At 41.2% G+C, this 17,016-nt stretch overlaps 1 protein-coding gene across 1 annotated transcript in view; it reads right to left on the bottom strand.

Moving 5' to 3' along the window:
- Window positions 1-17,016, bottom strand: part of TMIE (transmembrane inner ear) — a 55,869-nt gene that overhangs the window by 32,818 nt on the left and 6,035 nt on the right. Inside the window, exon 2 of the mRNA XM_075211421.1 lies at window positions 1,811-1,928. Coding sequence (XP_075067522.1) covers window positions 1,811-1,928 — 118 coding nt within the window. The remainder of the gene's footprint in view (window positions 1-1,810; window positions 1,929-17,016) is intronic.

Genomic DNA, 17,016 nt, shown 5'->3' with positions numbered 1-17,016 from the left:
GCGATGTTACAGAGGGTACAGCACATATCAGCATTTACGTTCCTTAATGAATCAGACCCTTTATATAATCCAGATTACACTATTTTACTGCTCAGTTATTGCATTTTTCTCTGGAAAACAATTACTCACCCTGTGTCCTTCCTATGCTTATGGTTTACCTAACAATTGTCTGTACTATAATCTTCTGCCAGCTTAAACATCACTTGATGCAGGTTTCCATTGTGACCGTCACAATACTCTCCGAGTGGAAAGAATTTCATACCTGACAGCTTATTCATAGAAGACTTGAGATGAATCCTTGCTTGGGAAATAAACCTTGTTCCTGAAATCATTACCGTAACCGGCCTCTTACGTCAGGACAGACAAAAGAAACTAATTTTATAGCCTGTTACGAAATTAAAGAGTTTAAAAGAATATTTTAAGCACATTAAATGACGGGAAACGGGTACAGTTGCGGCACTAACACAGAGCAGTGTAACCGAATTATCTGTCACATAACAGTTTACAGGAAGATAATCTCTCCCCAGTACCTCTGTTGCTTCTATTTGATTTGCGCCCATTGGAGATATTTACACGTCTCCTGACAAAGGACGAGGTAACATCTACACCCAAATTATTTCAGTCACTTGGTTGAATCAGAGATGTTCTAATAATGCAAGATCTGTTGTCATAACCCTGACTATAAAATATTATGAAGGTACAAGGGATACAAAACAAGATGGAGGTATGAACGTCATTTCATCTAGAGGTGGATGACAATATCTTACTGACCCAGTAGAACGGGTCCCGTACATTATAACTGACAGATTGGGAATGTTTAGATGTTCAGATTGGCTGCATGTTGGACTGGCAATTATCAACCTCACACGGAAATGCAGAGTTGGTTGAGCTGAAATACTTTGTGCTGCTGTTAACATCCTAATCATCTGAAAACTGACTAATTCTCCTGCTTTTCCAGCCTTCTGCATTGAAGAATGACTTCAATAGGCGTGGGCAAATGCCCTAATGACCCGGTCCATTTACGAATGCAGGTTGGGTGTCTCAATTATGGGAGGGAGGTTGAAGTTTGTGTGGGTTTCCTCTGGGTGCTCCGGTTTCCTCCCACACTCCAAAAACATACTAGTAGGATAATTGGCTGCTTTCAAAAAATGACCCTAGTCTCTCTCTCTCTCTCTCTCTGTGTATGTTAGGGAATTTAGACTGGAAGCTGCAGAATCAGTGGCGCTATATAAATGAATGGTGATGATGATGGGGTCACATAGTGCACAAGTAATGCGTATAAACGACTTCATCTTAGAAATGACTGGTCCTCTTTAATGATAAACTCTCGTGGTGCAAACTGTCAGTAGAAATGAACTAAAACAAGGGAGACTGTGATAATATTGCCAAGTCTTGGATATGTTTTATTGATCAATCTATATTGAAACAGACCCACGTTTTATGTGATGTGTTGTTCTGCTGCCATCTAGTGGCCATCTATAGCATTACAGTTTTATTATTGATGTAATCAGACACAGTTGCAAAAATAAAACCATATCATTTTTTTCAAAATATATTTTTTTATGAATATCCGTTATATAGTTATTCTGCTCCAGTACAAAATAAATTTACATTTTCATCTCTCCAGTAAATAAACCCACAATTATTTGCTGGCCTTCATCTGGACTTTTGTAACTCAGTGCTCAGAAAAATGATATTCAGTAGCCAAAAAAAAAATGAATGTGCAATTTTTCTGATGTTCCTAATGTGTTAGTGCGGCCTGGAAACTTAATAACACACGTTTGTAATTTAGTAGGGAAACGTGACTTACTGATTCCCAAAACAAAGATGGAAAATACGCCAATGACCTGCCAGAGCCGCAGACCCCAAAATACAACGGTCTCCGATGTCACTGGGTCCGGCTTCTTTTTCGGAGGGTCTGTTGGTGCCTACAACAAATATGAAAAGACTTTATCAATTCTTGTATTAAAAGGACATAGATTAAATTATTACTTAGTTATCATAAGTAATAAGTATAAGTACATTTTTATGGAGATAATCTTACAATGTACAGTATAAGGTCATAGATATAACATTACATTGGTTATACCCAAACTCCACCCACCAATGTACGATCTTGTGTAAGCCCCACCCCTTTTTTGGTCCACAAATCAGTATGTCCTGCCAAAATCGGGACAGTCAGGAGGAATTATATTAAACAAATCATGGGAAATGTACACATTCAGGGGAATATTTCATCATCATCATCATCATCATTTATTTATATAGCGCCATCAAATTCCATAGCGCTTTACAATTCCTAATGGGAAGTTAGCAATACGCATATTTTTGCGTTCATTACCCATCTTATAGTAAACTCTAATTGTTAATTGCTTCCTACAAATTCCTCTTTAATTTAAAATCCAGCTTCCTGCACCTCCCCTCACCAAAAATTATTTTCCTGTGTTTTTGAAACTCAGATCCACTTGACTTTTTAAAAGGGTTATAGCAATCTGTAGCACTTATTTAATTTTCATTCAAATCAGAACTGTATAACCAGGGCCGGATTAACCATAGGGCTAACTGGGCTACAGCCCAGGGGCCTATGGCATCCAGGGGGCCCTTGAAAGTGCTCAGCAGCAGTATTGATCGGTCGGGGCGCCCCCAGCCCGATCAGTGCTGCTGAGCACTTTCACTGCAGTACTTCCCCGGCGCACTGTATTCTCCTTACTGAGGAGATCTCGTGAGTCTCACTCTCACGAGATCTCAGTAAAGAGAGTACAGCGCACCGGGGAAGGAGGAGAAGGAGGTAAGTGCCGGAAGGGGGGGGGGGGGCGGCTCGGATCACGGGGGGGGGGGGGGGGAATGGAGGCCCACTTAGCCCAGGGGCCTCCATTCCCTTATTTCCGGCCCTGTGTATAACAGAGTGGAGGCGTGAACGAGCGCTACTGAGGGTGACGATGTGAAGGGGGAGGGGGTCGTCATGTCTGTGCCTGTTGCCATCCTTGTCTCTACTATTATTATTATTATTACCATTTATTTATATAGCGCCACTAATTCCGCAGCGCTGTACAGAGATCTCACTCACATCAGTCCCTGCACCATAGGGGCTTACAGTCTAAATTCCCTAACACACACACACACACACACACACACACACACACACACACACACACACACACAGAGACTAGGGTCAATTTTGAAAGCAGGCAATTAACCTACTAGTATGTTTTTGAAGTGTGGGAGGAAACCGGAGCACCTGGAGGAAACCCACGCAAGCACAGGGAGAACATACAAACTCCTCACAGATAAGGCCATGGTCAGGAATTGAACTCATGACAACAGTGCTGTAAGGCAGAAGTGCTAACCACTACTCTCTCTTATTTTCAAGCTCCTGCCCAAGGATGACTCATTGTCTTCAGCCTTTACCAAGGGAATTACTTTTTTTTTACTAAATATTTTCTGAAATGGATCCTTTACACAAAGGGATTTGGGAAATAAATGGGTTATATGATTACTCGCAGAACTCATCTTAAATGGATTCTGTGACAGTCAGTAGCGCAAACAGCGTTCAGCAGAGGAGATAGAGCCTGGTGGCTGGAGGACACTAAGGGCTAGATTTACTAAGCTGCGGGTTTGAAAAAGTGGGGATGTTGCCTATAGCAACCAATCAGATTCTAGCTTTCATTTATTTAGAACCGTCTACAAAATGACAGCTAGAATCTGATTGGTTGCTAGAGGCAATATCCCCACTTTTTCAAACCCGCAGCTTAGTAAATCTAGCCCTAAATATCTCTCTACCAATAGGTCTCTAGTGGATGCAAACAACTTAATATGCAAACCTGATCAGTAGGATGCAACCTGTTTGTAGCTATGATACGTTCTGTAGCCAATCGGTCTGTCACATAGGTATCGCAGTAATACTGGTATAACACAGATTAGCGGCCAAAATGTAATCAAATTGCAGGCTAAGATATGATGTGTGGATAGACGGATAAAAGGTGGTCACAGGTAAAGCCAAGGTCTAAGACCAGGTCTTAGATAAGTGATGGTCAGAGAAAAAGCCAAGGTCTGGTACACAGGTAGTAGATAAGATGTGTTTTTGAAACTGTCTGGAGACAGGTAAATTCATGTTAATTAGAACTTTTCATCGCTGAGTGACCAACACGTCTGCTGATCCTGCTAGCACAGACGGGGATAATTAGACTGGCTGGTAGACTTCCTATCTGTGTGAGGCTCAGGATGCAAGTGATCACAGATGAATGTGAATTTTGTAATTAAAAACATATAAACATAAAAATTGCGTTAAACGCAAGATTAGAGAAAATGTTATATCCCGATGGTAAACATTCAATATATAACACTAAACGCTGTTGGGCCGCTAGCAGCAATGCATAAAGGTGTTAAACCCCTACAGGCTGATTTATGTGCAGGCTGCATGATGCACCTGGATTGACTAGAGGGGCAGGAGGCTGTATTACCTCCTGCCGGGGTATCTGTGTAAATCTGTATAAAAAGCGCACTGTTTGACCAATGCATATATAATAACATCTGTACTTTTGGAAATCACTAGTACCACAAACTAGTGAATGTAACTGTCCTTATTAGGACACCTGAGCTAATAAAACATCACTGCTTCAAGATCCTGCTTTGACACCTACTTACCTGCTGTAATTCCTGTGACCACAGATTAGACCAATCTAATTTGTTATTCGGCTGTTCAGAGGTTAGGACCCTGCATCCAGTACCAACGCTCTGCCCGCTAACCTGCAGCTCCGGCCAGTGTGATAGGTCAAGGGGGAATCATCTACAACAACCCTGATCTGGAGGCAAGAGGTCAGGGGTACAATCACAGGTGCACCAGCCAGGGGGTACACTAGCAGCGAGAGTTACTCAGAAGGACGCGGTTGTAGGTGCCGCTAAGGAGTCCAGTGGTGACACCAGCAAAAGCCACTCCTATGTGGTTAGAGGGCACATTTGGAATAATGAAAAGGGGACAGTGGCAAGGCAACCCAGACAGTCACCAGTAACACAACAGGCAGGGTGGCATAGGAGGTCCATCCTGTCACAGTCTGGTACACAGGTAAAGAATCGAGGTCACGGCTAATGGCTAAACTCCGTTTACATCTATGCGCCAGTCTGGACACCAATGCAGCAAACGTACGTGACTTATATTTAATAGGCAGTCTTTTGTAAGAACTGGTCTTCACCACATAAGAAGGTTTATTCCATTGGACAAATATAGGAGCCGATGTCATGTTTTGTGACAAAATCAATAGGCAAAAGTACTATTCGTCGACAAAATAATTGCTAATGCCACGACTCATCCAACAGCCATAATATGTGTCTCTGCACACTTCACTGAGGGTGCAGCAAGATTAAACTTAAACTACAATTCCTCGGGCTGCCCGTACAGAGCACCAAGCTGGGCACAGAGGGACAGGGTGACCAGGGTGGTCTCTCGGGAATCAGACTGCACAGTCTGATACAAAGGGTTTTTCCTAATGAGGCTCATTATTTACCCATTAATTTTCAGATGACTCAGCTTAGAGCACAAACTGCTGTCTCTGCTGTTCTACTTCTGTCATTGACCGGATTACGTCTTCAGAATAATACAGACAGCCAAAGTCAATCAAAGTAGATCTCAATCGTTAATCGTTACACTGATTAGCGGTGGTAATGAGCATACAAACTAGTTTATGTAGAATACTAGAATGAATGTGGATTCCAACTGTCCTCTAGTGGTCACTTAGCGCATAGAATACCCAGCTCTTTACTATTTAATTGTATTAAATTGTTAGACTGCAACATTTTTAAGCAAGAATATTAACCCCTTAGTGACTAGAGCTATTTTATACTAACATTCATGTAGCTACGATAGATAGATAGATAGATAGATAGATAGATAGATAGGAGATAGATAGATAGATATTAGATAGATAGATAGATATGAGATACATAGATAGATAGTTATGAGATAGATAGATAGATAGATATGAGATAGATAGATAGATAGATAGATATGAGATAGATAGATAGATAGATAGATATGAGATAGATAGATAGATAGATATATAGATAGATAGATAGATAGATAGATATGAGATATGCCACAGGTAAGTAAGTGTCAAAGCAGGTTCTTGAAGCAGTAATGTTTTATTAGCTTAAGCAGTCCTAATAAGGACAGTTAGCCGTCATTTTGTGGTACTAGCGATATTTTCAGAAGTTACAGCTGGTATAATACATTACATGGTAAAACAGAGCTCTTTTTAAACAGTTTCTGATATGCTAGCAGAGGGTAAACCAGCCCCCTTTTCTAACCAGGAACCAAAAGCTCTGAAATATTACATTCAAAAATTAGCATTTGGATGTAATCTGTTCCCTAAACTTTTAAATAATAAACTGTTAACTTTCAAATTAAATTTATAAAATTTACACCATTCTGTTATTTCCTAAAACTTACTGGTTGCAGGCGCACACGCAGGATTTTTAAGGTTTCCACCCCCCCAAAAAAAGCAACAGCTGCTGCGCATGCGCCCGCGGCTCAGTTTCAGCAGCTCTGTACTATCCAGCAGCCGCGGAGCTGGATGCAATACAGCATCGGCGCGGACGCTTCTTTGACAGCACCGCGGCTGCTGGATAGTACAGGGGCACTTCTTTAGCGGAGGGGAGGGGTTTCTGAAGACCCAGAAACCCCCCTGCGTGCGCCACTGGGTTGCATTATTCAGACGAGTTCTAAGATCCAGGATGCAAACTACACACGAAAGAAAGGTAACGACGACCTGCTGTGTTGGTCACTAATATGGAAAAACTTAATTAGCACGATTAGTCTGCCTTCAGAAGTCACAAAACAAAGCCAGATTTCCTCACCTGGCACTGTCTCAGAAATAAATACATTTCCTACACAGAAATATCATCATCATCATCATCACCATTTATTTATATAGCGCCACTGATTCCGCAGCTCTGTACAGAGAACTCATTCACATCTGTCCCTGCCCCATTGGAGCTCACAGTCTAAATTCCCTAATATAGACACACACTCACACACACAGACAGAGAGGGAGACATACAGACAGGTAGAGTCTAGGGTCAATTTTGATAGTAGCCAATTAACCTACTAGTATGTTTTTTGGGAGTGTGAAAGGAAACCAGAGCACCCGGAGGAAACCCACGCAAACACAGAGAGAACATACAAACTCCACACAGATAAGGCCATGGTCGGGAATTGAACTCATGACCCCAGTGCTGTGAGGCAGAAGTGCTAACCACTGAGCCACCGTGCTGCCCATGTAACACAATATATAAAAATCACTACATTTGCAATGATATACAGAGGTGCACTGCACCCCTAATTAAAATAAATATGTACAATAAGTTATTTCTACATCATCCAGCCAGATAAAAAAGATAGAGAGAAAGAAGTAATTAATAACATGTTTGTTCTTTATAAACTGCAAGATGTTTGTCCTTATTTTGATGTAAAACACAATTATACAAAAACAACCCCCCCACAACTTTAATTGTATAATGAGAGCTGTAAATAATTACCAGGAAAAGTGAGACTGACACGGTCTGTGCTTGATGTTTCGATACTTAGGACAGTGAGAGGTCTCTGACAGCCCAGAACAGGTGCCGGGATAGTCTACACCTAGATGAGAGACTATATTATATATGATGGGATAATGACCAGTATCCCCTATCAGGGACAGGCTGGGCTGGGGGGCCGTCTCATAGTGGACTACCTTGGGCTTGGTCCCTGAGTCACCTGCATTGTTCTGACGTGCCCATTGGAGGTGCTTTCGGCAGTGGACAGGGGTCAGCACTCTGAGCAGTCTGCAGCTATGCAGCCCCATACCGAGCAAGCTGCGCTACACTGTGTGTTCCGACACATTTCTATCAGAGCCAGCATTAACTTTTTCAGCAATTTGTGCTCTTCTGTTACAGTGGACCAAACTGGATAACCTTCACTCCCCAAGTGCATCAATGAGCCTTAGGCGCTTATGACCCTGTCGCTGGTTCACCAATTGTTCTTCCTTGGACCAATTTTACTAGGTCCTAACCCCTGCATACCGGAAACACCCCACAAGACCGGCCGTTTTGGATATACTCTGACCCAGTCATCTAGACATCACAATTTATCCCTTGTCAAAGTCTCTCAGATCCTTACACTTGCCAATTTTTCCTGCTTCCAAAACATCAACTTCAAGAACTGATTGTTCACTTGCTGCCAAATATATCCCACCCTTTGTCAGGTGCCCTTGTAACCAGATAATCAGTGTTACTCACTTCACTTGTCAGTGGTTTCAATGATCGATGGATACTAAATATAGAAGAAGGAACACAACTCCCTTAACACTGTGTTACATTTGTACATATTGATGCTGTAATCTCAAAGTAGATACATTCCTTGGACACGTCCAGGTAGTATCAGTATGTACAGTGTCCTTTAAATGTTTCCATAATGGTGAATATAATTTACTGTACAGGACAGAATGGATACGTTATAGTTCCTGTTTCTCGTACTCCCCATCTGTATATACCTATAAAGCTGACATTATTCCCCTGACATTCCAGCTTAATGTGGGATTCTCTGGCTTCTCCTCCGACCTTCAGGTTTTGAGCTGAAATACACGACCTTGCGGGTGACCTCACAAATCGGTTTTATTACGATTTGGCCGCTGGAGCGCTGTTCAGCGGGACAGACGGTTATACATTATTTTCATTGGCTGCCATTGGTCAGGATAAGAGGTGCTGCTTTGTACAAGAGTACGTAACATATTGATGCAGCTCTCTGGCTGCAAGTACTAAGATAACATCTGGATAATTCTATTCACGGGGAATAACTGATCTGTGTTCAGAGTTACTGAGATACATTATGCATAACTGCTGCTGGAGATTGGAACATTGTGTGATTGACTTGTGTGTGTTGTGGCACTTCATAGAGAACATAATGCAACATTGTTACTGTATCTCTGTATCTCTATGTCGATTCTAGATGACTTGTTTTGTTTCTTGACAGAAAGTGGTTTGAATCTCATTAACCGGATGAAGATTTGTGCTTGTCATGTTCGCTGACATTAAATGTGCTATTTGATAGCCTTACCAAACAAAATTTTCAATTGTTTCTTGTTGCTTATTTTGTTTTCACTTTGTACAATATTTTTTTAATAAGGAAAACCAGGTAACACTCACAAAAATATATATTTTCCTGAATCACAGGCCACTCAATTATTCCAAGTGCAGAAAGTTACCCCAACATATAATAAGTAAAGTTTAATATGACTTTTTCCTACAAGGTTCAGGATGACAGATTCTGGAGACCATCGTCTTGGAATGAAAAGGAGAAATATCTCCTTGGTCTAACACTGTGGGGCCCTGTGAGAGATGTAGGGCCCAAACCAGAAAGATACAGCTGTTTTGCAATTGGACCAAATGACCGTAACCCCTGGGAACCTTTAGTAGATTCCCAATGACCACATGAATGGGCAGATCTCAATCACAGTCCGAACGTAGTTTGCACCAGTCCTCATTGTGCTCAGTTCTGCTCATCGGGCCTCATTGCAAACTGTAACAACTCGTTCACGCAGCGCAATTCATTTTTCACAAGTGCGCCTATGTATTCTCACACTCAGTTACTGCTTCTTCCAACCTCCTCTTTGGTTCAAATCATGAGAATGAGGGGACATTGGGACTAACATGAGTCAGTATAATACATTTGTATGCGCTTTATTGTATAATGTGCAAAATGCATCATGTTGAAATTATGGGATAAGGCAAAGGTGGCTAATCAGATGGGGCATTTGTGCAAAAATAGATGCAAATGGATATACTTACTAAACCTTCTAATAAGTAAAAGTGGAGGTGTTGCCCATAGCAACCAATCAGATTCCATCTATCATCATCTTCTAGAATGTTCTAGATAAATTATAGCTTCAATCTGATTGGTTGCAATGGGGATCGCCTCCCTTTTTCCTAATTAAAAAATGTAGTAAACAGGGGAGAAGCAGATGTCCCCTGTCCCCCAGCCAAGCCTGTAAATATACCACAACATATCCCTTGTCACAGGCATATCTAGAGACCTGCAGCTAAGTAACTGTGTGTTGGATTTGCACTATGGTCATCAATCTACTCTTATAGAATGAGTCTCTGGGCCAGATTTACTAAGCAGCGGGTTTGAAAAAGTGGGGATGTTGCCTATAGCAACCAATCAGATTCTAGCTGTCATTTTGTAGAAGGTACTAAATAAATGACAGCTAGAATCTGATTGGTTGCTATAGGCAACATCCCTACTTTTTCAAACCCGCAGCTTAGTAAATCTAGCCCTCTGACTTCTACTTACTGGAAAACACGGGTTAATGTTTCTACTACAGAATATTTTACAATATTAGTTTTTTCGGATACATACATCTTTCCTGTGACCTGATACAAATACAATAAATACAACATTCTAGAGCTTTTACTGCCTAATTCCTGCTAAAAAATTGAATTTAAATCTTTTTTCTTTGTGTTTTCAGTCTTTTTCAGACTAGCGGATGAGCTAGAAAGCCATAATATTATGATCATAGTGATATAAATAAGAGATGAAATGATCTGATAATGCACAATTATAGGAAAACGAGATGTATAATTGGATTTCCGCACAGACACAGATAGGACGATGCTGCTATTATATGTCTGCAGGGTAACTGTATCTCCTATATGATTCTGTATATTCTTCTTGCTATCAATTGTTCATTTATTTGCTCCACGCAGGAGGGCACCGGCTTATACCCGCTCACATCTACAATGACTGGACCGACAAAAGTAACTTTTTTCGGGCAAATGTGGAATGAAGTTGCCCATCTCTGTTGGTTGGCGGCCAGCAGCATATCCAGCTAGATACTACAGGGTACAGGGTATAGCGGTACAGATATGATCCTGTCACACCGCTCGGGTAGAACGCCAATCTGCAGGAAATATGGTGACTCTACACTGGGACATGTTTATTGTGATAGGACCCTTAAATCTTTTACCCAGTTAAGACAAGAAATTGATTTGTCCGTCTCGTAATGTACAATTGTGACAACGCTATTAATTCTCAATTTCCTGTCTCCGCCCCCTATTAAACGATTACTATTTACTATGAGCAGAGAGAGAATGATTTCTCATTGCTGCTGTTGCTGATGTTTGAACCACTCTCCACTGAAGGGTCAGAGACAGATTCATCTCCACTGCTCTTCAGACTATAATCAGTGCTGCCACCAACGCCACTTAGGATATTCATTAGATATTAGGGCCGTGTCACACTCCACTGATCCTACCTTCCTTTCGGCAGGAGAAGGCTGTGATAGTCTCTCTCTGTATCATATTATGTGTATGGAGCAGGGTAAGCTGCAGTCCTGTTTTTCTCTGCAGTATGGGTGGGTATTTTCTAGTGGTTCCCCTGAAAGGATGGAGGTCAGTGTGGAGCAGATACTTCCCCCTCCCAGGACTTCTTCATGATTTCGGCAGTGTAGGTCACAATGACATCAGAAAGCCTCCGGAACATAGTGGACTTATTCTAAATTTGACCCCAATGGACTATTCTCTCTTAAACATAAACGGGAGGCTGACCTGGGTCCGCTCTCTGATGAAGACTGGACTCAGGCACGTAAAAGCCTTTGGGCGCCACCTCCTGCGTCCTTACACCAGTTTCTATATTTACAATGGGTGGTAGACCAGACACTTACTGTCCGAAATGTTGCTTCCATGACGGTGACTTCTGACTCCTGTTGTGGGACTGTCCGGCAGTTCAGCGGTTCGGGCACATGTGTGGAGATGTATTTGCGACACTGTACCTGGTGCCAACCCCCCCCCCTCCTTACCCCTCTGATCTGTCTGTTTGGAGTCTCATTAGAGGATACCCTGAATAAAACAATTTACAAATATATCTTTATTCTCCTGGCACTAGCAAAAGTCATAATAGCCCACAAGTTGCTTCCTGCTGATTCCCCTGATGTCCAAAAATGGCGAGCTCTCGTGGATTATGTTTTGGGCCACGAACAGACTGGGCTCTGTGGTGCAGTGGGGGGGGGGGGGGGGGATCGCCACGCTGCAAATAAGAGATGTTCACTGTCCCCCGTGAACTGGTTTTGGTTTTGGATCTGGATTAGCCTTGTGTTTTGGTTTTGGTTTTGGCAAAACCGCCCTCGTGTGTTTTGGTTTTGGATTTTTTAGAAAAAAATCCTAAAATATGCTAAAAATCACATAATTTTGCTCTTCTTTTGTTCCTACATTATTAGTAACCTCAATAACACTAATTTCAAGTCATTTGCAGTCAATTTTGACCACCTCACATGTCACAATATTATTTTCATTCGGACAAATACTGCAGCGACCTGGCTGGATGGTAAGCGACAGAGCAATGACACAAACACACGGCAGTTCCTAGCACATCTAGGACACATTGGCACACAGCAGTGGCAGAAAAGAAAAATGGGGGTCCGCCCTCCCTCCCACCCTCAGTGATGTTGGATCTTAAAAAGGAATCCAAAACTCCGAGACCTGAGATCTGATGACGTCACAATGTCGTTTTGCCTCGTTTTCAATTCCGGGGGTGCGCGACAATACCAAGGCGGCTCGGTACTCAGATCTCCTTAATTCAGGTGTGTTCGGTTCTCGAGGAACCACTGCAACTACGGTGCCTCTAGCTCAGATCTTGCAGCTCCGTACTGGTGCTCCCGCTCACACACATCTAAGCAGCCATATTAGAATGATGAACATTAATGCTGCCAACGTCTGAGAGAACCGCATTAAGCTTTGTGCGTGTGTTTATATTGTACCCATGTGCGCTGGTGGCCCAGGGTGTGGGTGAAAGTAAAACAAAGTAAAATACAGATTTTGTCCCTGGACCTTATAAGAATCTCAGGCTTTATATAATTACATAGATCTGATATATCTGAAGTAGATGAATATTTTGTGGTAAATATTTATTGTAGCGCTAATTGCACAAAAGTACCCAGTGGTAGAAGGACCCCGATTATCATCCTCTGGAGCCATAAGGCCCTCAGGCAGTCAGGATCTTCAGACCCTCCTTCACCAAAGCTCCTTTACTCCCCGGCCCCCAGACCCATAGGGCCAGAGCAAAATAGTTGAAAATCCAGCGTAGACCTTACTAAGGTCACATGTTACCAGTGGCGGACTGGGTCTAAAAAGATTGTTTGCCAGGAGATAAAGGGGGCCCCACCCTCAACTGTAAGGATATCATTTCATTTTTATAAGAAATAAATAAAATGTTAAAAAATACATAAGTGGAAATAAGGTTTTGTTCCAAAATAAGGAACAACATTTTTGCAAAATAAATGTATATTTTTTAGTAATTACAGTGCACATATATTGTACATATTACTGGCAGTATACAGTAGATACTAAATGTAAATACAGGTTGTTCTAATTTTATTTTTACTTTAAAAAAAAAAAAATTCAATAATTGGCGGATATTTTTAAATAGTTTTCTTGTACTGAACATTTTACACATTAACAGGTAGCATAAGAGCATATTTCATGCAATCTACTATATTAAGAGCAACTGTTTGAATTCACTAGATGATTATGCGACTGTCAATAACTCTGCATCCAATCATCTAACAATTCCTTTTCAATAGATGCTTGTTGGATGTCTGTTGGATGCCAGAATGTTTAGTACATACGATGGACAAGTGCTACAAATTTTACACTTGTTGCAACTGGAATCCATATTCTCGCCATCATTAAGCAATAGCTTTAATACATCAACATTTGAAGCAAAAGAAAACAATTCCAATATTACTTGATTTTTGCTGATTTGTGGGGACAGCTTAATAATACCGTCCAATGCTTCATCCTCAAGGCCCTGCTCTGCAAGAGGTTTAAACTTTGCTGGGTCCGAGCAGGATAAATCTTTATCCAACTTATTGTTTTGTACAAAGCGTGAATCTAGTGACTGCACAATAAGGTCCATTATTAGGTTAAAGACATTTACTCGAGAATCAGCTACAGAATCTGAGATCTGAGCCTATATAACATATGTGTCGGCCTCACATAACCCCAATCAGAATTTTTTTTTCAGAGTTATTTATTAAATTCTTAAATATAAAATATCCTTGAAAAAGGATTTTATTAAAATAGTAAAACAACGTAAACTTTAGTTGCAAACACTAATCATTTTGGAACTTCTATTATATTTTCAAGCTGCTAAAAGGTTATTAACATTTTTAACATTTTGTCTAATGCTTAAGAGGGCCCACATCATCAGGGGCCACAGGGCCCATTTGCCAAGCGTCAAGCTGACACCCTGGTTAGTCCACCACTGCATGTTGCCCACGGGACAGGGATCTTGTGCTACCAGCAACTGGCCTTCATTAGAAGGAGCTTAGCCCAGTGTCGGACTGGGACATGAAGGGCCCACAGGGGATATCCCCGGATTCCCGGATGGCCAGTCCGACGCTGATTAGGCCACAAGAACAGATACAGCATTTGATATCAGCCAAAAGGCCAACATGAAGAGATATAGTAAATGAAGCTAATATCCAGAGATGTGATCAGAATAAGGAGAAACAGGGTGATCAGTTTAGTCCGGACACTACCGAGCTGAGGGAGACCGTTCCCCTGGTATCCAGGGAAAGCTACGTTCAGCTCAGCAGTAATGAAAGCCACCAAGGGTTATAATAATAATAATAATAATAATAATAATTATTATTATTATTATTATCGTTTATTTTATTATTATTATAATAATAATAATAATTATTATTTTTTCTACCAATAACTGCTATACTTTGGAATGATTGACATCACTCCCTGCCTGGTTTGAGCTTACAGTCTAAATTCCCTGCCAGTAGGGTCCATTTTTGTCAGAATGCAATTAACTTACCAGAATGTTTAGATTGGGAGGAAATCTGAGTACCCTGAAGCAATCCATGTAAACACAAAGAGAATGTACAAACTCCACATAGATAGTTCCCTAGTGTGAACCAAACCCAATGAATAACCCCCAGTGCTGTGAAGCAGCAATGCTAACCACTCTGCCACCATGCTGCCCCACAGATCCGCTATAACTGGAGAATGCAGAATGAGGTAGATGCCTGATTTGAAGAAAATGACAGCTGTTGGCATTCATATTTTAGATTAGACTTGTTTAAAGGTGGAACAGAAATTCCAGTAATTTAGCACTAGAATCAGTTTTGTCCACCACAGACAAAGGAACATAACCCTTTGAGTGCCCCTGTCATAGAATCTATATCTGAGACTTTCCCACCCTCAGGAGTCTGCTATCAGAGGCTGTAAGGAAACGTTCTTTCACCAATCAGATCCACACACAGTAGTCTGTAGCATCCCAAACATTCATCCTTTTCAGAATCCGCTCCCCTTGCCACCTGCGCTAAAAGGGACATATGTCCCAAAAGTGCTCACAGTTGGCATTTTGGGAGAGTCCCCTAAAATCAGTATTGGTGCCAATGCTATGCACAGTGACGAGAGGAAAATAGAAATATAAATGGGTGCAGTTAGTGATGAAGTGGGTGGGGTTAGATATAAATGGTTGGAGTTAGTGATTAACTGGGTGGCAATAGATATAAATGGGAGGAGTTAATGATGAAATAAGTGGTACCTGGGTGGCGTTAGCTAAAAGAAAATGGGTGGAGTTAGTGATTAACTGGGTGGAGTTAGATATAAATAGGAGGAGCTAATGATGAAATAATTGGTACCTGGGTGGCGGTAGCTAAAAGAAAATGGGTGGAGTTAGTGATGAACTGGGTGGAGTTAGATATAAATGGGTGGAGTTAGCGATTAACTGGGTGGAGTTAGATATAAATGGATGGCATTATATATAAATGGCAGGAGTTAGTGATGAATTGGGCGATACTACAATGCATGAGGTGCACTTATTAGGATGGGGCTGTAACACTGATAGAAGTGAGTCTGGCTTCGGTCAATCAGGGGCTAATTTAGCAGATCTGCAGTTACTGTATAAGAATTATCTGCAGATAATAGATATGTTTTGTTTTACATGTTTCTTTCACTGGAGTTTTCTTTAGTGATCATTTGTAAATCTAATTATTGCATTATTACTCTCTCTGGAAATGATTAGGAAATGGTTTGCTGGGTCTGTGCTGAGAGCATCATTCATTTCACCTTTGTCCTTAACCCTCTTGTTGCCAGAGAGTTGTACCTCAGGAGGGGAATAAATGTTATCATTTATATTATACTTTTATTTCATCAATTCCTCAATTACAGTGTTTTATCTTGTCTAAAATGATGATGTCCTACATTAAATAATTGTATTTTCAATATGTCACAATTTGCATTCAACTTAGCATGACCTCCAAGTTGGTAAAATTAGTACATACATCCGAATACATTAATGCACTCACAGAATAAGAAACACTATGAGCCAACATGTTATTCCGTACACTTTGCAGCCAACACAAATCAGCATCGTTAAGTAGCAACAACGACTGAGAAATATCCTCAGCACTTATATCCTAATTGTAAAGAACTCTTACTTTATCTAGCAGTAACCATAATGCTATCACATCACTATATAAAACACTTTTGCAACTATATTGCAAAGTGTGAAAATCCTTCTCTCTACATGTAACAAGCGTGTGCACTTTCACCCCACATAGAACAGATAGCGCACTGATGGCATAGAGATGAGTGTTTGTAGTAAATGCTTATGTAGTATTTCTGCGCACAATAAAAAAATCAAATTAAATATCACATACACAATAGAAACTTTTGTCAGGATTAAATGGACTTTCACTTACACTAATGTGGAAAAAAAGGTTTAAGTGATGTGTTAGTGAGGACAGGGCTGCATGTGACAGGAGCAGTGACATGATGAGAGGAGGGGAATAGAGGCAGCAGGAAGTCACAGACTGAGAGTTATATAGTGGAAGGAGCAGGGTCCCCCAGCAGCACAGAGTATATCAGGAGATGAGTGATGTGTTAGTGAGCACAGGGCTGCATGTGACAGGGGCAGTGACATGATGAGAGGAGGGGAATGGAGGCAGCAGGAAGCCATAGAATGACATTTAT

This window comes from Mixophyes fleayi, chromosome 5 (genome assembly GCF_038048845.1).
Source record: "Mixophyes fleayi isolate aMixFle1 chromosome 5, aMixFle1.hap1, whole genome shotgun sequence".
Classification (NCBI taxonomy): Eukaryota; Metazoa; Chordata; class Amphibia; order Anura; family Limnodynastidae; genus Mixophyes; species Mixophyes fleayi.
The sequence above is the reverse complement of the archived record's forward strand: the minus strand, read 5'-3'. Positions and strand labels throughout refer to the sequence as shown.